General features: G+C 36.8%; 2 protein-coding genes across 5 annotated transcripts in view; both read left to right on the forward strand.

Annotated features, from left to right (window-relative positions):
• The first annotated feature begins 1,409 nt into the window (after positions 1–1,409).
• On the forward strand, positions 1,410–21,530 carry CDC16 (cell division cycle 16). Its single transcript, XM_072413419.1, has 18 exons — positions 1,410–1,652; positions 4,209–4,263; positions 4,758–4,855; positions 5,987–6,025; positions 6,721–6,861; positions 8,034–8,193; positions 8,635–8,726; positions 10,466–10,599; positions 12,627–12,706; positions 12,812–12,861; positions 13,841–13,914; positions 14,032–14,157; positions 16,088–16,240; positions 16,490–16,553; positions 17,147–17,208; positions 18,285–18,420; positions 19,319–19,409; positions 20,734–21,530. Exons 1-18 carry the CDS (start codon positions 1,605–1,607, stop codon positions 20,991–20,993), a joined length of 1,863 nt encoding a protein of 620 aa, XP_072269520.1. The 5' UTR covers positions 1,410–1,604; the 3' UTR covers positions 20,994–21,530.
• A 2,871-nt stretch (positions 21,531–24,401) lies between these two features.
• The window catches only part of UPF3A (UPF3A regulator of nonsense mediated mRNA decay), an 18,585-nt gene continuing 18,049 nt past the window's right edge, over positions 24,402–24,937 (forward strand). For 2 of the 4 annotated variants that reach the window (XM_072413429.1, XM_072413437.1), the window contains exon 1: positions 24,402–24,717. In XM_072413429.1, coding sequence (XP_072269530.1) covers positions 24,571–24,717 — 147 coding nt within the window. In that variant the 5' untranslated portion in view covers positions 24,402–24,570. The remainder of the gene's footprint in view (positions 24,718–24,937) is intronic. The other 2 variants (XM_072413443.1, XM_072413450.1) reach the window with 1 other exon arrangement.

The following is a 24,937-nucleotide window of genomic DNA, read 5'->3' on the forward strand; positions in this document are numbered from 1 at the left end:
AAAGTCAGCTATCAGCTTACATCTGCGGTAGGAGCAACACATTTTTTCACACTTTAAATGGAAGTTGCCCATGTAACTTTGATGTGGTGGTGAGATTAATGAACTAATATACAATTAATGCAATGCAATGGGACAGACTTTATTTTCATTCATTAGGATTGCTAGTGTCAAACCTCTTAGACCAGTGTTTCTTTACCTTTTTTTACATGGGGGAAACCTTGAATTAACATTCAGGTCTTCAGGGAACCCGTTATAATTACCATAATGACAACTCACACATTTAGTTTGCATTAGTGTGGTGGTCAGTAGGAAGAATGTCTTTCACACTGCTGGCTAGTGGGAAGAATGTCATGCTTACAGCCAAAATAATCATTGGTGTCATTTAAAATGCCATGAGAGTCACAAAATTCCCATTGCTCAAGGAACCCCTGGCAACCTCTGGAGGAATTCTGGTTGAGAAACACTGATCTGAAGGCAGCAATACCCATCAGTACAAGACTGGCTGTGTTTATTTATGGAGAAGAGATCCTGTCATCCTAAAGCAGAATTACAGAACACCGTCTTCTCTTCATAACTCATAACACCTTCTTCTCTTCACTACCCTGCAGAATTGTTTTATATGGGTGTCAAAACGCATTTTATTTCTGTATTTTTACCTATAGCGGAACTAAAGTCAAAATTAAAAAAAAATACTTACCTTTAATGCTTCAGATCTGTTGATCCATTGGGAGGTTTCTTTATTTGGATCCCGCGTTGTCCCTGTACCGTGCTGGGTGCCACCATCTTATTCCTCTTTTTCTTCATACATCACCCAATCTTGCACTGTGCAGGCACGAGATGATGAGATGGGTGATGTAGATGGGGAAAAGGAGTGCCGATCTCACTGCGCATGCAATTTTTTTTCTCCCATTAAAGAAAGGGCTCCTTGTGCACATGCCCAAAATCAAGCATGTGCAGAAAGAGCAGCCAACAGCCTCCCGGGATGCATGACATAGGTATCCCGGGAGGCTTTTCACCGCGGCGATCAAGACAAAAAGAAAAGGTGCTGCACTTTTTTATTAATAATATTAATAATAAACAGGATTTCTATAGCACCAACATATTACGCAGGGCTGAACATTAAATAGGGGTTGCAAATGACAGACAGATACAGACAGTGACACGGGGAATTAACACATAATAAATACAATTTACACTTTATATAAAAGGGTTGTCTACCCTTCAATGTAAAGTAAAGATTTAGAGTTTAGGTCTGCTCTAATAAACTAATATGAATTTAAAAATAGATAACATTTGCTAAGGGGCACAGTTTTATTCAGAACACAGCACACATACTACACACTACTCTACAGCACCGGAACTAGTAAGCGGTGAGAGTGTTTCCGGCCGGTAAGCGATGTATGTAACACTCATCCTTCTTGAGCGCTTCTGCAGCTGATATTTCTTTACAGGGTCGCGTATGAGAATCCGGAACCGGTGTTTTTACGTCTTGGGGGTGAAGTTATCGCCGGTGCACACCACTGTACTTCACATTCGGCAGTTCCGGAGGCGCGCACCCTTCTCGTGGGCGCGCCTCCCTCTAGCCGTGTCACTCAACTACAAAAATGAACTTGGATCGTTTACGAAAGAGAGTGCGGCAATATATAGAGCAGGTGAGAGCACGTGATGTGGCAGTGCCTCCTGCCAGGGTGTGTGCTGCCCAGTGTTCTGGGAATGTGACAATAAGCTTTGTTAGGCACATCTCTTCAGGGCAGGGTCCTCTCCTCCTGTGTCACTGTGTCTGTCATTTGCAACCCCCATTTAATGTACAGCGCTGTGTAATATGTTGGCGCTATATAAATCCTGTTTAATATTAATATTAATGATTCCCAGCAATCTTAAATTTAGAAATCATGTTCATACCAATGACTTGCATGTGTGTGATTGTTGTTGTTATGACAGCTGCCGCATGTATGGCCCAGTGATAGGCTGTGTACAGTGACATTATATATGGCAGCGCCATAAACAGAAATGAGCTTATGTCCATGGCATAGTAAACACCCCATTGTCACTGCACAGCACATTTTATTTGGGAGCAATTACAAAAAAAACATTGCAATTCCCTTAATGCATTACAAGGTTGTTTTATTGCAGAAGAGACATCATCTGTCCTTCCTGCAATTAGGAACATGTCTGCTCACAATTATTTAGTCTTATTTGGAAGGACCATTTCAGACCAATTGGTGAGCCGCGGCAAGGTTGGGATCTTTGCATGCAGCTACAGCAGATCGTGGCACACATACGTGGAATGTTGCTTTTAGCTGTGTGGTTGTTGCCAGAAGCTGCAACCACAGCTGCATGCAAATGTTTCTTGTAAAATAAAAACTGTTTATGTACAACATTGATTTTTTAACATTAACCACCTGAGCGTTACACTGAGGTCTAGATTTCTGTACCAAAAGTGATCCACTGTTTTTCATGAAATTTTTTTTTTAAATTGTAGACCTGTAACTTACAGAAATATGTCCGAACAGGGGTTCTAGTAGATATTATGAATATAAAAAATGTATTTACTTATTTTTTTTTATTTTTTTGTATTGGATTGGATACCGGAGTTTGTATTCAATCCAATACAAAATGACAGTTTGAATTTACCAATTACAAACTTTGTATTTATTTGAATTATTTTGTATTGGATTGAATACAGGAGTTTGTATTGAATCCAATACAAAATGAATGGATGAGTTTCTATTTGAATTTCCCGCACACGCGCCGACGTCATCACGCACACAGGGAGAAGCCGTCCATTTTTTTTTCTCCGCCGGACGGCTTCTCCCTGCAGAGATCATCCGGCGCTGGACGAAGACGGACGTGGACGATCAGCGGGACCAGGTAAGATGCCGGCCGGTATCTTGTGTTCAGCCGGCCGGGCAGCGGAACACAAGATACCGGCCGGCATCTTACCGGTCCCGCTGGCACCCGACGCTGGAGAGGGAGATCGACGGACGACGATGGACGGAGGACGACGCTGGAATAGGAAAACGACGCTGGAATCCTTACCTACATGGTCCCGCTGGATGTGCACAGCGGGACCATGTAGGTAAGGATGTGACAAAATTACGGGGTTAACCATCCTAGCCATTTTTTTTTTGCCCGACCTTCGTACGGGCATACCGGCTAGGTGGTTAAGGTTATTTGTTACTAACCAAACTGGTACAACCTTTGGATTTTTTTAATAAAAGATTTTATTGGATCTTTTGAAATATTCTTCTCGGTTGTTTACTGTGATTGTTATTGTCATCTTTATGTTATTCAAGTCCCAAACATACCTCTGTTTCTTTGTTATTATTTTAATAATTATAATAATTTATTTTATATTAATATTATATAATATTTATAATGTATTTCTTTGGGACTAAGTCATGGGGATGTTGCATTTCTAGGTGTGACTCTGCCTATTTAGAACGGAACTGTCATTAAAATAAAAAAATGGCAATTCTCCAGATTCAGTCCTGCTCTGTCCTGGATTCTTCCTTCGTCCTGAAGGAACTGCTGGGCGCTGCCATCTTCTTCCTTTGTCTTCTGGCTTCTGCCTATACCACCTGGTCCCACACTGACTGTGCTGGTGCATGATCAGATGACATGGTAAAAAAAAAAGAATGCCCATCTCACTGAGCATGCAGGATATCGGCACTTTTTTTTTTATTCCAGTTAAAGCCCAAAGCCTCCTGAAATACGTAACCTATGAATGCTGGGATGCTCTGGTCTTCTCATTCAGTCTTTACAGTCACAGCAGTAAAGACAGAAGGGCAGGGGCCTCCCCTTTTTAAAAAAAAAATAAAGTATTTAAAAAAACAAACATATTTTGCTTGACATCAAAGAGGTTATCCACCCTTTTATATAAAGTAAAAAATCTGGTCCACAATGTATTCAAAATGATTTCCATAAGTAGTTTTCCTGAGCAGAAAAATCCTGTTCTGCTAGCGTGCTGTAGAGAAGGAGGTCCTTCTGCAGAGCACAATTTGGAATTTCATTAGACAGTATGAATACAATGATGGACAAACTCCTGTGGTCCTTTCTTAACAATCCTATCGATGTAGGTAATGTCAAGACAAATAAATGAAATCATTAAGCAAAAAATATTCTGTGTTTTAATAATGTGTCTGCTTCGTTTGTGAAAGTTTTATATTTGCATTAAATAATACTTTTCTATCTTCTTTTTTTTGCAGCAACAGTACCAGAGTGCCTTGTTTTGGGCTGATAAAATAGCATCACTATCACATGGTAAGAATTCTTGTTACATCTCACTACAATAAAACTATTTGCTATGGTACAAAAAATGTTTCATTTTGACTTCTGGCTGTGCTTCAATAATGGAGCTTTCTACCCAGATTTATTAGATCAGTGTTTCTTGACCTTTTTAACGAATGGGAACCCTTGAAATAACATGCAGGTCTTCAGGGAACCCCTGCTACAATTTCTATACCCCCAGCACACAGTCCATTAGTGTGGTTGTCATTGTGATAAATGCCTCTTACTGTTCTGGCCAGGGAAGAATGTCACCCTTATAGAGTGCCAAAAAATATGATTGTGGTATATTAGACTGACCTGGGAGTTACAAACTGCTCAAGGGACTTTAGGGTACCTCTGAACCCTGGTTGAGAAACACTGCACTGGATAGTGAAGCTAGGATCAGATCAGGATCAGGCTGGTGGGTACGGCTTGCAATGTGCTGACTTCCTAAAAACATCACAGCAATTTTTATTTCTTGTTTTCAGAGGAACCACAGGATGTTTATTGGTTGGCCCAATGTCTGTATCTGACGGCCCAGTATCACAGAGCTTCACATGCATTGCGGTCACGAAAATTGGATAAGGTAAATATAAGCCAGTTTGTTGGTTGAATGTGCTGAACAATGTGCCACTCACAACAGAACATAACTCAGCTGTTTCTGAATATTTATTTCACTGAACAAAAATTGGCAATTTTGATTAGTTGTTAAGTATGTCTGATGTTTATTTTTAATATTTATTGTATTTGTTAAATAAAATATATGTATTAATTTTGTGCCATGGGCTTCTAAGAAACTGCTGTGCACTTTCTAGCTTCAGTGTCTTTTTAGTCCTAAATGTTGACAAGTACGTTTCCAGTAAAACTGATTATGTACTGGTGCTACAGTGTTATACAACAGGGAAATATTGAACACATCAACATCTTTATTACCCTTTATTACATATAACTTAATTTATGGATATATTTGTTTGTGTTTCATTGTATGTATGTATTACCTGGGTTGGTACTGACATCTGGTGTAAATTTCATGTCAATAGCCTCATTAGAAATATATTTACTGAGAAAAATGTTGACATTTTCAATACTTATTTCCTCAGCTGTAGCTGAAGCAGCCCTTTTTGTAAATTTTTATTTTTTAATGTAAATAATATGTTTAGTCTTTAGGTCAATGACTAAACCTTGGGTTATTGTAAATTGCCTAAGCTTTAAACATGGTGTACATGAAACACATAAGCACAAAGGCAATGTTGGTCCTTTAAAACCCTAAGCAAAAAAGCCAAAGTTCAAGATTTGCTTGCATTATAACTTTTTATGTGTTTATAAATGAGAATATATTGAACTAACTATTATGTCACTATTTAACCCAGTGCATCTTCCTGTTATAAGTTATTATAGAGACTTGAAAGTGTAATGTACGACAGTCTACAAATATTTCCTAGATAGCCAGGATTATCAGACCGCACTAAATTTTTCTGGGTAGGCTTGGTTAATGTACAAAAGTCTGTATTTTGGCAGATGTCCATTAAACAACCTTGTGAAAAGAGCAAAATCTGTGGTGTGGCTTCTTTAATCATGATAAGAGGACACTATAATTTCTTCTCTATAGGTTACCAGAATAAAAATATTTTCACAAGCAAAGCAGAGAAGCAGCTAAATGTTAAAGTATTATTTAAAAAAGCTTCGGTTACTGACATGTATTTGTTTTTCATTGTAGGTGTATGAAGCATGCCGTTATCTTGCAGCTCGATGTCATGTATGTAGAATTCTACCTTTTACACCCATTTTCTACCATTTACACCCATTTTACATAACCTTTAGTGGTATAGAGCAGTGTTTCTCAACCAGGGATACTTGAGGTTGTTAGGGGTTCCTTGAGCAATTTGAGCCTCTCAGGCCAGTTTAGGTGACACTAATAGTCTTTTTGGCTGTAAGGGTGACATTCTGGCTGTAATGGTGGTAATCTGTAAGGGTGACATTCTTCCCAATAGCCCGCAATGTAAGAGGAATTCTTCCTATTAACCATCACACTAATGTACTATGGATATAGTAATTGCAGTAGGGGTTCCCTGAAGACCTGAATGTTTTTTTCAAGGGTTTCCCCGTGTTATAGAGGTCAAGAAACACTGGTATAGAAGAAAAGCTAGAGTAAATAATTTTTTGGGGAACTGCTATGAAAACTAACAAATACTGTTTTTTTTTTTTTTTACAAACAATGCACTTTTTTACTTAAGTTTTTTGGATGCTGCAATTTTATATTTGCATATTAGCACATTAGAACAATTTGTATTTTCTGCATGAACATTTAAATACAGCATTTGCCACTGTGTAAACTAGGCTATACAGTGTTTTAATATATAAAAAATGATTTTATTTATTTTATTCTAAAACATTAAGTGTTTTCATATAATATTATTTACATGCTTTTTTTTTCTTTTTTTCTTTATCAAGTATGCAGCAAAAGAGTACCAGCAGGCTCTTGATATCCTAGATATGGAGGAGCCCATCAGTAAAAAGCTGTTCGATAAAAGTATAAAAGAAGACAAAAACTTAAAGGATAATTCTGGAGAATGGCAAATGTCACAGTCCTCGGTAAAATCTGGTTGATAAACCATTGTTTCAGGCTAAGATTATTTGCATTTGGATGAGCTCACAAAATATCAAGAAATTCCTGTTACCTTACCGCTTGTTTATTTACTAATATTTAAATTTTACAATAGTTTGTCAATAGTTGCTGCTTCTTTTTAACTCTGTGTCTGGTGATATTATTTGTGTAGAAAGTTGTTGGAGTCATTAGTATACATGTGTTTTTTTTTTTCCCAAAACCAACATTTGTGACCATTTTTGGTGAAATTCTAAGGTTTAATTCTCTATGCCAAATCACTAAGCAAACAACATGAAATGTTGTTTCCGAATAGCAAGATGTAGCATTCTTTTTACTGTCGCTGGATCATCAACAATCTTTTTTCCGTGGCAATTATTAAAAGCTTGTACATAGCTTCAGTCTGATTAATACTTATAACCCATGGCTTACATTAGGCACACATACCTTAATGGCCACAATTTTACATTACCCTTTTATGTCTCCTAGTCAAAAATGTACTTTACTTAAAAGTAAATGTATTTTTTATTAGACTTGCTAGATAATCTCACTAAAAGTAAACAATATGAAACACATAAAGTGGGAATAAATAATATGGCCAGACAAGTTAAAATACAACTGGCAGCTGTATAACATATGTAAAAATGTCATAAAGTTGTTTTTTTGTCATAAAAAAGTATAAAAGTTGTTTCTATACTTTATTTTTTTTTTTATACCCTTCCTCAGATTCCTAGGAATATGGATTTCGCAAAATGAATCATTACTAGCATTGCCTTTTTATGGCTCATTCCCACTAGTGTCCTGGGTTAATGCATGTGTTTCCATGCATAAATGATGGAAACACATGCAATGTTGCAACCCACAGCACATGCATTTGTATGCTGGGTAGCGAATAATTGGCAATACCACCGAAAATAGACCATACCAGTGTGCTACAGCGCAATGCCATGCTTTTATAAATCCAGCATGCACTGCATTTGTGTGTGATGTGCTGCGGTGAGCATCCCTTTAAAAGTGAGAAGACTTTGCTAAAATAATGCACACGACCTGAATGGCAACACAATACATTTTCAGTAACACATACATAATATACTAGTCTACAGAGATGTTGCTGATTTCCCTATTTGTATGGGATATTCACATTTATTTATTTATTTTAAAGATTAAAAGCTCTATTTGCTTGTTGCGTGGGAAGATCTATGATGCCTTGGATAACAGAACACTAGCAACTTACAACTACAAAGAGGCCTTGAAGTTTGATGTTTACTGCTTTGAAGCATTTGACCTGCTAACAGCACACCATATGCTAACAGCACAAGAAGGTTGGAATTTTTTTTATCATACATTCTTTTTTATGACAAGAATACCTTTGCCTTGAGGATAATACAGACATCGGTATAGTTTGGGAAATGTATTAGTTATTTTCTAATATGAGTTTTTTTTAGCTGCACTAGAGTTACAGTACTTCACTCCTAGCATGGTTATACTACTCATACTTAGGGATGGGGGTGACAAAATTGAATGGGCTCACTTTGCCTGACCTGCTACTAACATTGTAAATCATAGATCCTGACTGACAAGGTAGAAGTTGTGTTGATATTGAGCAGCAGTAGTAGGTCCAATGCATTAGACCTGAAATGTAATTCAAGAACAGTAGTATAGATTTAGTTGTCCTCCTTATAATAAATTGTTTTACTTGTGAAAACATCAATTGTTACGGCTAGGTGCAGGTCTCCATTTATGATTTTTTTTTCTCTTTACAGAGAAAGAACTACTTGATTCACTACCCCTTAGTAAAAAATGTGCAGAAGATCAAGAACTTCTCCGTTTCCTTTTTGAGAACAAGCTTAAAAAGGTAAAAAGTGTGCCTGATAAATATTTTTTTTTTATTTATATTTTTGATAAACAATAGCAGCATTTACTTACCTTATAAAGCAAATAAAGCTTATGAACTAGAATATTTTAAGTCAGTGCACCTAATTCTACTTCCATTTATTTGCTGTCCTTAGAGACCTGTACTGATATTATCAAACATCCAGCCAACTCAAATGTTCTGTTTCTTGTTAAAATTGTTGTATACATTACCTTCGATTTCATTACGTAATATATTGTGGCTACCTGCAGCCCTGAGGCCACTAATAGAAGACCCCACTCTATCATATACCCCAGGCCAGGGGTGTCAAACTCTGGCCCCCAACGTCCTTTTTTTTTGGCCCCCAAAGGAATCCTTAATATTAAGTGCAGCTGGCCTGCGCTGCATTGAAATTGCGTCGCTACTACAATTCCCAGCATCACTTGTGTCTATAGACCAGCGGGCTCTCTGCTTATGCTTGGCCCCGCATTGGACGCAAATAATGTGGGACACTTATAAGATTTTGCTCCTCATTGGCGCGTCTGGCATTTCCAGCACTCCCCCTCAGCTGTACTTTTTCTTGCTACTCCAAGGCATTGTTAATAATATTGTTAGCCTGTGCAAAAAGGTTACTATTGAAATTTAACTCCGAAGGCTACAAATAGAGAAAAAGGCATAAGATTTTTTCTTAAAATTTAAAAAAAAATGTTATGCCTCTTTTTCTATTATAAGCTTGTTCCAGATTGAATGTGAAGCAAAAACTCTTTGTTTCCATATGAAAAGGGTTTATATCTAATGAGAAGGAAAAATGTCCTTTAAGTTTTACAACAAATTTAAAGGTTGGTCTGCAACTTTGTCTAAGTTTTTAATTTTTTTCCCTCTGTGTAATCGAATTTGACACCCCTGGTGGGACTGCCCAGTTGTCTGTCAACTTTAGATTAGGGTATATAATCATACATGATCTGTTTTAAATATATCGATTCGGAAGAATGCTTGGAAAGCACTACTTCACATGCCAAGCCTGTCTTTCACAAAACAGCAACTCAAACTTATTTCATTTGTGTTTTTAGCTACCCATCAAACCATAGCGGCAGCTTGGAAAAAACCTACTCCTAATTTTTCAGCAGTTCTTTCACAAGTTTCTGATACTATGGTACTAGAAAAGATGACTGCTGTAGTTAATGATACTGTCAATAACTTTTATAAAGTTTGGTCTCTTTTGTTAGACCATCATGCTTTCCAGATTTAGATTGCAGACTCGTGCAGCTCTAATTATTAATATATTATCTTTCTTCTTATTGGAGCTTCATGTTGCTCTTTTATTTTGTCACCCATGACTATTTTTGTTTATTTTTTAAATTTGTTGTGTTTTTTGTATTTATTATTGCAGATGATTCTGTATTTTTCTTTTTCTTTTTGTATATTTTATATGTTCATACTTTTATATGTAAACCTATTTGGAAAAACTAATAAAAATTTATTGAAACAAAATTGTTGTATACAAGTCAGCATTGGCCTCTAACTTTTGATTTTTTTTGACAAAGAAAGCTTCTGCAGGATTGCTTTTGCATACCTAGGCTAATTTGTGATTGGTAAAGAAGCAAGTACAATATAAATTGATTCCTTGTGCTTCTAACACTAAAACTGTACATTCATTCAGCTATTGGAGAAAAACAACAATTTTCTATTTTAATCAAATATATTTCCTGCCTTAAACAATACAAAAAAAAACTGTTTTGCAGTACAACAAACCTAGTGAAACCGTAATTCCAGAATCTATAGATGGACTTCAGGAAAACTTAGATGTTGTAGTCTCCTTGGCAGAAAGACATTACTACAACTGTGACTTCAAGATGTGCTATAAACTTACATCTGCGTGAGTACTTTACTACATTGGTGTTGTATTGCTATAAAATGATGCCGTGCTAAATTATTTTAGGTAGGGCTGGTGATTGGTAAATACTGTATATTCATATTGGTTTACTCAAAAGAAAGGGGCATTGGGGTAGACTGGGACATGACCACGGCTGAACTTATTTGATCACAATTTCCTTTTTATGGAACTTTGAAAGTGTTAAATGTTTTAGTTTCCCCTATATGTGACAGTAGGATTACCTACACTAACTACTAAGAGAACAAAAAGGTGCTGAGTGGAAATGAGGGAAAGGTACCAGTTGACAACTAGTGGGAAGACCCACCGGTCTCACTGTATGCCTTAAGTAGTTAATAGATATTTGTGACAATAGTTAGATGAACAACAAGGCGAGCGTAATGGCAAAGTAAAAAGCTAAGGGAGGAAAACTTTTTTTTTTTGTGCTTGTAATTTGGTGTAAATTATTATTAGATGATGGATAATTGAGATTGATATATGAAATTGTGTTTTTTTTTGTTTGTTTTTTGTGCGGATACCTGTTCTGTTGGGTATTTCTCCTCACTTTAGATCAGTCTTTCCCAACCAGGGTTCCTTGAGCAATTTTAGTAAACTTTAGGTCCATTTGGGTGACACCAATAATCTTTGTTGACTATTCCTCCCAATGCCCAATAATTTGGGAGGCATTCACATGTACTGTGAGTTGTGAATATAGTAACTACTTCCAGGGTTCCCTGAAGACCCTAAAAGTTTTTTTCAAGGGTTTTTCTATGTTAAAAAGGTTGTGAAACCTTCTCTCACTTAAGGCTTAGTCTACACGGACTGTTTCCCCAGCGTTTAACCTGAGGTTTTTAAAGCCCATGTTTGAAATTCCCATGCATTCTAATGGGCTAATCTACACCAGGACGTTTCCTTGAGGCACATTTATGAGCTTTATCCTAAACGTTGCTTGCAATGTTTAAAAACTTAAAACGTAGGGTAACTGTGGGAAAATGCTTGAAAACGCTCCCATTAAATTCAGTGGAGGCTTTTACAAGCTTTTTTAAGCTTTTTAAGAAAGCTTCTATTGAAAACAATGGGGGGTTTTATAAGCGTTTTAGCAGGATTTTGGAATCTCGAAGCCCCCTTTAATAAGAAAACTCCCAGGTCTCCACCACCCCAGCCTGGGGAATGAGTACAGGGGTATATAAAACCCCTTACTCATTCCCTGAAAGGTTTAAAATATCTGTAAAAAATAGGACGAGACTTTAATGTTGAATTATTTTATTAAAAAGTTTTGTGTTTGTGTAACTAAACCTTTTTTTTTTTTTTTTTTTTTTTTTTTTTTTTATACAGGTTATCCCACAATGACAGGATGATTCCCATGGCTGCATTCATTCATAAAATGAGCACAGCCGTGGGACTCCTCCTGACAGTGAGGGATCCCCGGGCACTAGGGGTTAAATGAGGACAAGGCTCCCCGTTCACTTCTAGTGCTCCGTGATTGGCTGAGGTTTTCCTTTTCTCAACCATTCAGCACTAGACTTGAATAGGGAGACTTGTCCCTATTCACCTCTAGTGCTCTGTGTAATCCTAAATATCAGTAATAAAGCCTCGTCCAATTTTTTTTCACATTTTAACCCTTTCAGGGAATGAATAAGGGGTTTTATGTACCCCTGAAGTCATTCCCTGAAAAGGTTAAAAGTAAAACTTTTATAAACGCTTATGTAAAATTGCTTCAATTCGTGGTTAAACGCGTCATAGACGTTTATAAAAGTTTTTTAGCGTTTTAAAGTCAAGCTTTAAAACGCTTGTAAAAGTGCATAATAATGCATATAGACGTAGTAGGAACGTTTATATGCATTTTTAAATCCGTGCGTATAGATCCCACACTTACGTTGCTACCCAAGCTGAAACAGAAAAGAAAAATCTTGCTTTTCCTTTACTGTGTTAAAAGAAAAAAAAAAGAAAATAAAGTTTTTACCTGGCTCATTATGTTTTCAACCAAACTTTACAAATTAAATGTATCACATACCAATTTTCTGTATTTTCAGAGTTATGGAAAAAGATCCTTTTCATGCAAATTGTTTACCTGTACATATAGGCACTCTTGTAGAGCTGAACAAAGCAAATGGTAAGTTCTTTTTTTACATATTCTGTATGGTTTTTACGATGAATTGGTGTTATTTTTTCTCTATTTATCATAATCAAAAAATGCTATTTATTTTGTTTTTTACAGAACTCTTCTATCTTTCACATAAACTTGTTGATTTATATCCAAATAATCCAGTAAGTATTGTAACATTTTTTCTGTTTATACCTTGAATATAGTGTCCTGCCATCAGCACATCTGCATGCATTTAACAGTCACTTTATGTGCACGTTTTTCTTTAAGTTATTTAAACAACATTTAATTTGTGTTGTGCAACTCTACCTTTTACATTATGGAATTCAGTAATACCTGATGTCAAGGATCCTAGTTTCATTTTCACAAATTGATTTAGAACATATATAGAAGGCAAAATAATTTCAAATAGTACAGGTGAAATTTAATTTGCTGACCTACTTCAACTTCTTGTACTTTCCTTTAGACTTGTACTGGTAGAGAATATAGTTTTTAAATGAACAAAAGCTGTTTACCATATTTCAGTTAAGAGAAAGCAGAAATAGATATTGTTTGAGTGTGTGCATTTGTGTTCCGATGTAGGGGACATTTTCTAGAAAACAGAACTAAAACCTTTCTTCAAAAACAATACCAATCCTTTATTTAGATCTGCAGTTTTTAGGTGCTGCTAATGTATCCAGCTTTATTAGCAGCCATCTGAGGATTTGCAAAATCTGACAAAAGAGCATTGGCAGCTGTGACCATTATCACCACAGGCATGCCTTGAATGCAGCATGACTATACATGCGGTAACAGGCAGATTGCAAATGAAAACCCTGCAGAAAAGAACAATAATATGTTTTATTAGAAACGTATTAGACATTTTTAACTTGCCTCTTTTTTTGTGTGTGTTAGTTGCAGTTTGACTTCAACCAACTGATCTCTTTAATATATTATGCTGCTGTTCACCCAACCCTGATATTTTTTGTTTTGGTTGGATTATTGGTCCTTAACTGTGTAGTTGATATGAGCCCATTGTGTCACCTTATGCATTTGAAAAAATGTGTGCGTGTATGGGGGTGTGCTTACCTCAGTAAAAACCCAAATTACTTATTGTAGATTATATTGTTTCTTAAATGATGGTGTTTTATATTCATTCTTCAGGTGTCCTGGTTTGCAGTAGGTTGTTATTATCTGATGGTGGGACATAAAAATGAGCATGCCAGAAGATATCTCAGGTAGGATTTATATTCAACATGCTTAATATATAAGCATGCATATTAAAAAAAATTAAAGTTTCTGGAATATTTATAATGTAAATATACTTATTTACTGAACTATTGTTTGAATTTTAGCAAAGCCACCACATTAGAGAGAAGTTATGGTCCAGCGTGGATTGCCTATGGACATTCATTTGCCGTGGAAAGTGAACATGACCAAGCAATGGCTGCTTATTTCACAGCAGCACAGCTGATGAAAGGGTATGATCAATACTAACAAAAGAAATGCAAATTATTGTGGTTTGGCCTTTTTATAAGCAGCATATTAACCACATAATCTAGTTTAATGACAACAAATCGGTGACATGTTTAATCAGCATGTGTGTCTAAGTGATATGTCCCGCCTGGGCTGCTACATGAGCTTAAAGTGTTACAAGTCTTTTAGGTGAATGCATGTTGTTTGGCTGGGTCTAATTCTAGTACTTTTGGGTTACAGACCCAGAATAAGCACTCGATTAAAAGTTTCATAATGCCTTATCCCATACCTGTGGAAGCTCAGAAAGCACCAAAGACAAAATTTCAGCATGATAGGGAACTAGAATTCTGAAAAGTAGGCTTTAGTAACTGTTGATCCAGGAAATATCAAAGCTTAAAATACACAAGCTTTAAACAGATTATAGAAAATGAAACCTAGTAACCATTTTCTACCCCAGGATGCACACCTAAAAAAAAATGTGCTTTACAGCATGCTTGACTTTAGGATCATACATTCATTTTTCTACCTCTTGTTTTCCTGTTATTAGTATAAGGAATCATTACATTTTCCAAAACTTTTAACAATTATGCTCTTTTTTTTATTTAGATAATTTTTAGGTAAAAAGTAAATGTTTATATTTTGCATATAGTTGTTGTGCCTTTGTGCATCCCTGCTACAATGTGTTCAACCTATTGATTGCCATCTGTTAAGACAAACTCTTATAAATGATTTTGAGCATATAATTTTATGTTAGGATGATTTTTATACCTGCATATTATCCCGTAAGCATTGTTTGCTGAACTGACCACCTAACGTATCCCTAGTTCAGCAAAACAAATCTAAGTCAAATCACGTTTAGGAAAATAGTGGGATATCCAGAGTTTACTCTACATGGCAATGATAAAGCTGAGCAGATTAGAATAAACAAGACTTATCTCTCATGGATCAGTTATTATTATTATTATTATTACACAGTATTTATATAGCGCCATCATATTAGGCAGCGCTGTACATAGTCCATAGTCGATCAGTATGCCTTATCTGTGGTTTTGATGTTGATTTTGTATGTGTGGCACAGTAGCCGCATGGTTTCCCCCCTAGCCCACAATAATCTTACAGCAGGAAGGTTGAATTATATCCAGTTATATTGTTTAGCTATGACTTTATCCTAGTATAAAACAAAGCAAAACTGAGTATATATGCTGTTTAGAGAACTGCACAGTTCTACCCTTAGACATGACAAGAATGGTTCCCTGTTTAGACTAGTTTTACTTAGGCAGATATTAGTAAATGCTGTAAAGCCAGTTCATGTGTCTAAACATTTCAACTACAAGTAGTAAAATATTAGCATATATCTTTATTCTAGTTTCCATTGATCCACTGCACAGCAGGACATCGCCCATTAGAGGGAGCCCTAGCATTAGGAGAATTTGGATTATTAATTTAGATAATTGGCGTTTCATTCAGATTCTGTTCCCCAGAACTTCTTTAAGGCCTGCCATTTGCTGTAAAAATAGTGTCTTTCCCAAGGGTTTGTTCACATAAGCATAGACATTTTTGCCTCCCAAATGAAGGTTTCTGGGGGTTCTGATAAATCATTTGGCATTTTACCATGTCATGGGGGCCAGTGGATTATCTAACCTTCATTATATGGAGCTGGGGGAGAAGGAAACCTGAAGTACGGGTATTTGCTCACTTCTTCTGATGTTTACTTGGTTACTAGAACATCCAGCAGTATTTGACTATGCAGGTTTTCTTTAAGGCAAGGAAGAGATTCACAAAGTGTAGTAACTGTAGCCTAGAAAGTTTCAGATTAGTGGAAGATGAACTGGTGTCTGAGCAGTGACTTGAAAAGCATTTAAGTTGAATGATTTTTTTTTTTTGACTGTAGCAAAAGTTTTATTTACTGATCAGTGCTGTATTATTTGTTTGCAGATGTCATTTACCAATGCTGTATATTGGACTAGAGTATGGCCTGACCAACAATTCCAAGTTGGCAGAGAGGTTTTTCAGTCAGGCTTTGAGTATCGCACCAGAAGATCCCTTTGTTATGCATGAAGTTGGTGTGGTGGCATTTCAGAATGGAGAGTAAGTGTCAGAGTTTCTTACTACAATATACTGTTTCAACAGCACAATATTGGATTGTTTTGTACACCTTTTTTATTAATATTTTGTAGTTTTAACTTTTTTAGTATAATTTTAGAAAAAATACATGGGGACAACAGTAACAACAAACTAGGAAATGGCAGGATAACATAAATGGTTACACATTCTTTTTAACTGTAATAAAATTTAATGGCGTGGATTATCCTGACTGATGTGTCACTAATTTCACAGCTGGAAAACTGCAGAGAAATGGTTCTTGGAGGCACTAGAGAAAATCCGAGCCATTGGAAATGAGGTAATTTTACACTAATCTGTGCTCATATTCTCCTGAGACAAAATCTTGGGCAAAGTGTTATACCTGGCAATAGGTAAGACATCATTGGTGGGCAAGATGGTATATTTTAGATTGGTGATGTTGTGCTGTTTTCTCTTGGCCTTTCTTGCTAGACCCTTACAACTCTTGAGCCTTACCTGCTACAATCTTTGTTCCAGAACTAAAAATATTGCTCATTGTGTCTAGAACTTTCACTTTAAAAAGTACCTGTACTTTCTAACAAAGTTCAGTTATCGCATCTGCTCCCATTCCTTTACCTAAAGTAACTCACTTCTTTCATCACAGGAGTATACAAGGTTTTTAGTGGCCTGAAGTTCCCTCTTTGTATTTGCATTTCAGTACCACAGTAGATGCATCTGTGCATTACAGCCCCATAGATTTGTATAGGAAGCTGTGAGGCAATAATGATCAGGCATGTCTGAATATATGTATATATGGAACTGCTGGGTGTCTGAATCTCTTTGTAGCCTTATGAAGGGAGAAGTGGAATACTACTACTCCGAGATGTGTCAAACTAAGTAAAGCTTTCAACTGATATTTTCTTTATTTTTTAGGTGACCGTGGATAAATGGGAACCTCTGTTAAACAATTTGGGTCATGTACGTAGAAAACTGAAGTAAGTAAATACATTTAGATGCGTTTAAGCAAAACTGTAAGTGGAATAAATAGAGCTAACTAAAAACTTTAGCATTCAACTCCAGAATAAACTGCAGGGTCCACATGAAATACAGAGAAAGTTCTTAGGGCTCACAGTGTTGATTTAGATTATATAATACAGGATTTCCAAGTTAACGTTAAAGAATTCAAAGTAAGAATAGTTTTATTTAAAAAGCATGCTTCAGCAGCTTTTCCATCATACCTGGACTTTGGCCAGCCATGTTTAACAACTTGTAGATTTTGTAGAGAAAAACCTTCAGCTTGTATTATTTATTGTTTTAACTTCTCTTCTCCCCTATATATTTTTTTTTTTTTTTTACTATTATACTTTTAAACAGAACAAATATAGACTACAGATTATATATATATATATATATATATATATATATATATTTATTTACAGGAAAATAACTTTATTTAACCAACACTGTTTTAAAATGTACATTTACATACAAAAAAAATTATCTGTAGTAAACAGTATAGCCAGCGAGAGCCTAGTCTTTCTCCAAAATGTTTGTATCACTTTTTTATTTTCGGTGTTGATAGTTATTACCAAATAAACAGGCCCATAGTAGAAATGTAAATGTTGAGGTGGTTAAAATGACAATTTCCATCTCTAAATGGTAGCAAAATATCTATTTTGGATGGACTGAGCAAGATAAACTCCAAATTTTATTTTTTTTAAATCTATTGCATATAATCAAAAGTTGAGAATTGTATTATACTTTGAGCTGTAAACAATTTGTGTTTCCAACATTTCTATGCTGTATTTGCTTTTGAGGTTACTTAATCGCAAACAAAATTCTTTGGGCAGATTTAGACTTTATATCCATATGTATGTGTGGAAATAATTCATTGTAAACTCTGTTAAACATTTAATAAATGACAATGGATTCCCAGACCCTATAGTTTAATGAGACGGTATGTCAGTAGTTGCTTTCTTTCAGACAAGCTGGAGGGAGTTCTCAAAAACTTGAAATAAACAAAACCTCTATGCCTACATGCCTTAATGCATTGTGCTTGCTTATTTTGCAGAAAGTATGAAGATGCCTTGGAGTATCACCGTCAAGCTCTAGTACTGATACCACAAAATGCATCCACCTATTCCGCTATTGGATATATACACAGTTTAATGGGAAATTTTGAAAGTGCAATTGATTATTTTCATACAGTAAGTTGGTACCTCTAAAATTATAGAAATATAAAAAAAGTATATACAATCTTAGTCATTTGTTGAAATCATTCTACTTCAAATAAGTGGACAGCAAAAGACTCATAAGAAAAGTGTGCTGTGCATTTGCATATTGGCTGTTCTCAAAGTGTTAGTTAAGATCAATACTACCGATATACTTTTGATATGAATCACATATTTGCGGCATTATGCCAAATGTACACAGAGATGTTTTGCTACAAGTTTCAACTAATCCTATAAGACAAATTTTCCAACAAATCTGCTGCCAAATTTCTGTGCCTTGGCTTGATGAAGCACATCCAAACCTAAAAACAGAAAAGAATACAGGTTTCCAGTCTTTGAGTGGTATTATTTTAGTAGTTTTATTTTTTAATTTTTTTCCATTTTTTTTTTTTACTTTTGACTCTACCAGCAATATACCTGTCTAGGAGGACAATGCTTATTTAATGTCATTAGAACAACACAAACAAGATTTGACTGAAACCGTATCTTGTTCCTTTTAACCATAACCATGGTTCTGTGGTCCTTAAAGACAACCGAGAAAAATGTACTTGACAACAGGCACAGAACACAAATATTTATCATCTCATTTATCAGGTTGCTTCATTTGCCACATACCTTGCTTGTGTTTTAATCTTCCTGTAGAGGAGAGGAAACAAAATATGTCAGTGTTTTGGCCATTGGGCAATTTATAAGATTTTGTTACATTACATGTGACAAAGGTTGTTTCCAAGTTTACTTTTTTTTTTTTTTACTTATTAAGCTCAATATTTTTAATAGAATAACATCATGCACTGCCATTTATTTATATTTACTTTTTGTATGATTAGTCATTAATCATTTATCATGATTAATCATTTTGTTTCCTTTGTTTAAGGCCTTGGGTCTACGAAGGGATGATACATTTTCTGTTACAATGCTTGGACATTGCATAGAAATGTATATTGGGGACTCTGAAGCATATATTGGTAAGATTTAACATCTTTGTCAGCTACTAAGCCGCTTACATGCAATAAAGTATAAATATTGGTCAGGATTCATATCTTAAAGTGGAACTAAATTAAAACAAAAAACAAATTGCAGTCAGACAGCTCCTTTATTGCAGAAGGTGATGTACCTTTTGCAATGAAATAACCGGCCAGATCACAATTTTTTAAATACACTCGCCTTTCCCTTTGCAGTCACAGAGCATCTCTATCTTCTTCCTTTTTCTCTTCCTTGTTTAATCTTTGGCCATCCTATTTGGCAAGGCCCAGATAATCTGGAGTTTATTGTATCCCGGTAGCCACAGAGGAAGCTGGGATGCACCAGGTACCCGGCTTCTATGCTGAGCTGCATATGCACAGCTCAGTGATTTTTGCTGAGGAGAGCAAGCATGTTTTATTTGCAGAAAGACATCACTTTTTCCCTTCTGCAGTAATGCCTTGCCCAGTTGCAAATTTTGAAAGTGGAACTTTAGTTCTGCTTTAAATGGTGTTTGGTTAGTTCAGACGGTCTTTTTCCAATATGCAGGCTTTGGCTGAAAACCTTGCTGACCTTGGTGCCCCAATGCTTCAACCTAGAACCCGAAAGCTATGTGATTTTATTGTTACTGCCATTCAGCAGGTTTTTACAGATTGTAATATCATTCTTCATCACCCCTAATTGTTTAGTGAAACTAAACTTTAAGGTTCACTCTTTTTTTTTTTTTTTTTTTTACTATACTATGTGCATGATATTAAAATGCTGGATATAAAGGTTTTTAGGTTTAAATTCCTATGAACTAATATGGCCATACAATGTTATATCCTTACAGCACAATGCAGGTACAAAAGTTACCAAATGGTATTCAATATTGAAAATCTTTTTCTGTATCCCACACCTTGGTTTATTTGCCTAGTTTTTTCTCTACATTTAGATGCAGAACAGTTACAGGGTTTGCAACAAAGTATAACCCTGACAGAGCTGCCTACAATACTCTGTATTTGTTCATGTTTTTAATTAAATTAATATAAACCTACCATTTTCTAGTTTCTTCTGGCCTGTCATGTGATATGCTTGGTTCTCTTCCTATCTATTTGTAGAAGTGTGCAGTCCTCAGAGATACAGAAAGCAGCTTCAGAGCTTCAGAGCTGGTATGATGTTATTGCTGCTCTCTGCATCAATACACTGTAAATGGAGGGTGCCACAGGGATGAACATAAATATGAACTTGTGCATTCAGTGGTACAACTTTGGAGCATCTTCAATAGCTAATCACAATGTAGTTGATCAGGCATTTTTTTTTTAACAAATTTTGTGTTATATTTCTTAGGAACGGAGATCAAGGACAAATTAAGATGTTATGACTTTGATGTACACACAATGAAAACTTTGAAGAACATAATTTCTTCTCCCTGGGAGGCTGATATGGAGAGACAGTCTCTTGATGTAAGTGGCATAATGTCCTTGGAGACCACTAATCTTCTGCCTAAATCATCGGATGCCAGGTCTCCAGTGGAAGAAGCTCTTGAAATAGAGATGAACGAGAGTGATATGATGCTAGAAACGTCAATGTCGGATCATAGCACATGAGGTTTACTTTATTCTTACAAGGACTTATTCTATCACCCTAAGATATAGATGTTTTATTTGAAGACACACCACTTACTGCCAAAACAGGGAAGGAGACCCTTACTTCCCAACAGAGGCACTGGTATTCTGTTGTTAATAAACCGTGTACATGTCGGTCTGAACTTTGTAAAGAGCATGTTACTCTCAAGGGATTTTACATTTTTACTGTTAACCATTGTAAAATGCATTCACCTATTATGTGTGTTTTTTTTAACATTCTACTGTGGACATTAATATTATGATTGTAATAGAGTGGTGCATTGTCACATGTCACATAGAAATTGCATGTGAGTAAAAAAAAAAAAAACTTTTTAAACAGGACTTGAAAAGGGTGTTTTCTGTCCACAGACCACCCTAGGTGATAATGTGAAGTTGCTTTTCTCTGAAATATACATGTTGCACCAAATATTTTTAGTGTCTGCAATAAAGACTGAAATGAAAAGATAAGATTTTTTTATTAAAACATTTTACGTATTAAATGTTTCAAAAGTACAAAGACACAGTGTGTGATGTGTTTTCATTTCAGCTTTCTGCACTATCATGCATTTTTCATAAAATGTCACATACTTGATTCAACTAAGATTGTTGTGTGGAGGTCAGTGAACAAGTCTTGGTGCTCAGTACTGTTATAGTTAGTCAGCAGCTTTGTTTTTAGCTTCAGTCAGAAAAAAGAGGACAGATGTCAGGTGGCCTCTCATCTTAAAGTGAAACAAAGCCCTTTTGTATACTTGCCTGTCCCCATTCTGTCACGGATGCCAGTATATTCCTTGATTCAATCTTTGGCCATAATGGGATGGTGTAAGTCACAAGCATGTGTGTGGTAGTTCATTCAGTCCCAACAACCGCAAGGGAAACCATGATATGCCAGGTATCCCGTCAACTAGTACTGTTACCTTTAGGGATATCTGTCTGTTTTCAACAGTTTGTTGTCCAGTAATCTTTGTCACTGTACGTTGAAGGTCTGATCTAACAATTGTTGACTTTTGTGACCTGGGTGTTTATTACCCAAGCTGGGAAGTGGACATCTGCAAGAAGGGAGCAAAGAGAAGACAGTAGATTGGGGCTGGAGTATCACATGATTGCAGCATTTTTGGGAAGTAGGTGTGGGAGTATTAGATTTAGAACTGGAGATCAGTCTCTAATGTTTTGCTTGGGGAATAAGTTTATCTTACCCCTATGTTGTATAAGCTACATTTTTATAATCCCTGTTCCTAGTGCGATCCTTACTCCTGACCCTTTGCGCCATGCGCTACATTTTCCCACCCTGAAACACTGCATTATATAGTTCTGCACCATTTTGTTTATCCACTCCTGGCTCCTGCACTCTGTACAGGTAGTCCCCGAGTTAAGGACATCTGACATACGGATGACTTCTAGATACGAACGGGGCTTCACTGCTCGCTGTGTGCAGAACAGTTTGCATGATCTTTTTCTAAACACAACTGAGGTTGTAGGTGATTTTAGGGGACTGAGCTCTTTCTGCTGCCTCCTGTAACTATTGACCAAGATAAACTCTGCAGTTGTTTCTTTTTGCCTATCAAAGCACAGCCTTCTCCAGAAGTTAATGAATGTCTAGGCTCCATACATTTTTTTTTTCTTTGTGATTAGCTCACAGTGAGGATTATATATCAGTAACTGAGACCATGCTACCTAATAATATGTTCAGACAAACATCTGTCCTAATTGCATTTATTAAAATATTTTACCTGTTCCGACTTACATACAAATTCAACGTAAGAACAAATCTATCACGTATGTAACCCAGGAACTACCTGCAATTAGATACACTTGTCTTCCCTGCTGTGTACAATATATACTATTCACCCTGTGCTTAGTGTGTTACTTGTGACTATTACACTATGTGCCTAACATATTTATAACCCCTGCAATTTGCACTACATACTCCTGCCCCCTGCATTTTGTGTATTTTGTACTCCTATTCCCAGCATTGTGTGCATTAGTTACTCATGTACTTTCTCCCCTTTTTATTCCTGTGCACTGTGCATCCTTTTAGCTCAATTCTCCAAGGAAACTACAATTGTACTTTAATGTAACTATTGGATTACCCGGCCCTGGGTCCATGCAGCCAGTGACAAACCTGTTTACTTTCTGATTTAAACATAAGGCCATCAGAATCATGTCTGGTGTACCCAACCTCCAACAGATATAAGGAAGCATCTCCTGGTACAGGGACCCCTCTTTTGTATAAAAAATGCTGACAACTCAGGAAATCTGCATTCCAGGGATGTGTGGCATGGTAAATGGTTCACAACTAATGATTCCCATACATCACCACAGTGACGTTATTATTATGAACAAAATGGGTCTGATTTAGCACCTGAAGATTGGAGATCAACTATCATGTGAGAACCTGGGTAATCCAGCAAACTTGGAATTGATCTGGTCCAGGAATGAAAACATTTGCCAGTCAACAAGAAAAAGATTTTAAGAAATGCATTCCAGGTTTTCTTTCTCAGCCATGTTCTCCCATCACATCTATCTTCAGACTTGGAGAGCTTTGATAAATAAGCCCCATTGTCTTTTTAGAAATCCAGTGAAGAAGGGACAACCCAATATCACATAAAACTTGTACTCATCTGAAGATCAACAACTTGCAGACAAGGTGCCTGGAATTTTCCCAAAGCCATCATCTGGGAACTGAGCACCATATCAGAAAACCCCATATCAGTGAATATCCCTGGCTAAAAAACGTGGGGGCTTCTGCTGAAAAAAGAGAACACCCGTGGTGTGGAATTATAAAAAAAAGATTGAAGTTACTGAGTAGCATACCTTTGGTGTGTGCCTGTACCCTCACCATTTGTATTATTTCCAGGGGAAGAAATAGGATCTTGTGGTTTTAGTATTCAGGATAAGCCGCATGTGTTCCAGTCTAAAGATCAATGAATGAAGGTTTATTTATATTGATCTGTCACCCAAAGTCCACACGGTGATCTGAATGTTGGTTTCCAAGATCTTAATCAATGCTGGAGATGGTTGAGCCAACTACAGAAGTTTTCCTAAAATGGCCAAGGCAAGGACCTTGGTGAATAATCATGGGAAGAAGAACAAATTGGTAGCCCAATGGCACCCCAGAGGATGTAATGCTGACCATCCTGACTTTTCACTGAGGCCAGGAATTCATTGACATGTTAAAGCTCACATAGGATTTCATGTGTGTATATCTACATCTACAATATCAGTATTGGGAACACACATACAGAAGATGTTGGGGTGCTTTACACAGCTGACAGGGTACAGGAGATCACCTGATCCATATCAGGCGTGATTTATAAAGCTTTGCTAGAATTCGATCAGAAAATTGGAGGAATGTCAGCGCGTGCTGGGGGCTACATAGGGAGCGCGCACCGGCGGGCACACGGGGACGCGCACATCTGTCATACGGGCGCGCGCACAGGGACAGTATCCGCAGCATCTCTCGTTCTCGGCAGGTGATGAGGTTTGGGCTGGCGTAGACGGCCGATCTCCTCCTCAGGAGTGTGATACATAGCAATAAACTGCAGCTTGTCATAAGCTGAGTATGAGGAACGAGCGGGAAACGCCGCCATCCGTATTAAGGGGCAACCGGGACAACCGGAGCAGTGACCGGAAGAGCAAGGAGGTGGAACTAGGCGGAACGGCGGGCACCATGAGACAAAGGGAAGAGAGGAAGGCGGCCCTCAGTAAGGTGAGGTGACAGTGAGCACCGTGTTCGTACGGCTATCGTTTTCATTGTGTACTACATCGTTGATGTACACGGAGCCTCGCTGGGTACCAGCCTGTGATTGGACGGCGCCGGCACGTGCCCTGTCACCGTCTTTCAGTGTCCTGTGTGTATAAACATGTATGTGGGACAAGGCTGCTATACATGTCATGATACATGTGATTATACCTGTGGTGATACATGT

The sequence above is a fragment of the Pyxicephalus adspersus genome, chromosome 1 (assembly GCF_032062135.1).
Source record: "Pyxicephalus adspersus chromosome 1, UCB_Pads_2.0, whole genome shotgun sequence".
Taxonomy (NCBI): domain Eukaryota; kingdom Metazoa; phylum Chordata; class Amphibia; order Anura; family Pyxicephalidae; genus Pyxicephalus; species Pyxicephalus adspersus.

What these genes read in the sequence shown, in the direction of transcription:
- CDC16 (XM_072413419.1), top strand. Translation starts at nt 1,605, where the DNA reads ATGAACTTGGATCGTTTACGAAAGAGAGTGCGGCAATATATAGAGCAG. An exon ending in AATAGCATCACTATCACATG is followed by an intron (nt 4,264 to 4,757) that starts GTAAGAATTCTT and finishes TCTTGTTTTCAG; the next exon opens with AGGAACCACAGGATGTTTAT. An exon ending in ATCTTGCAGCTCGATGTCAT is followed by an intron (nt 6,026 to 6,720) that starts GTATGTAGAATT and finishes TTCTTTATCAAG; the next exon opens with TATGCAGCAAAAGAGTACCA.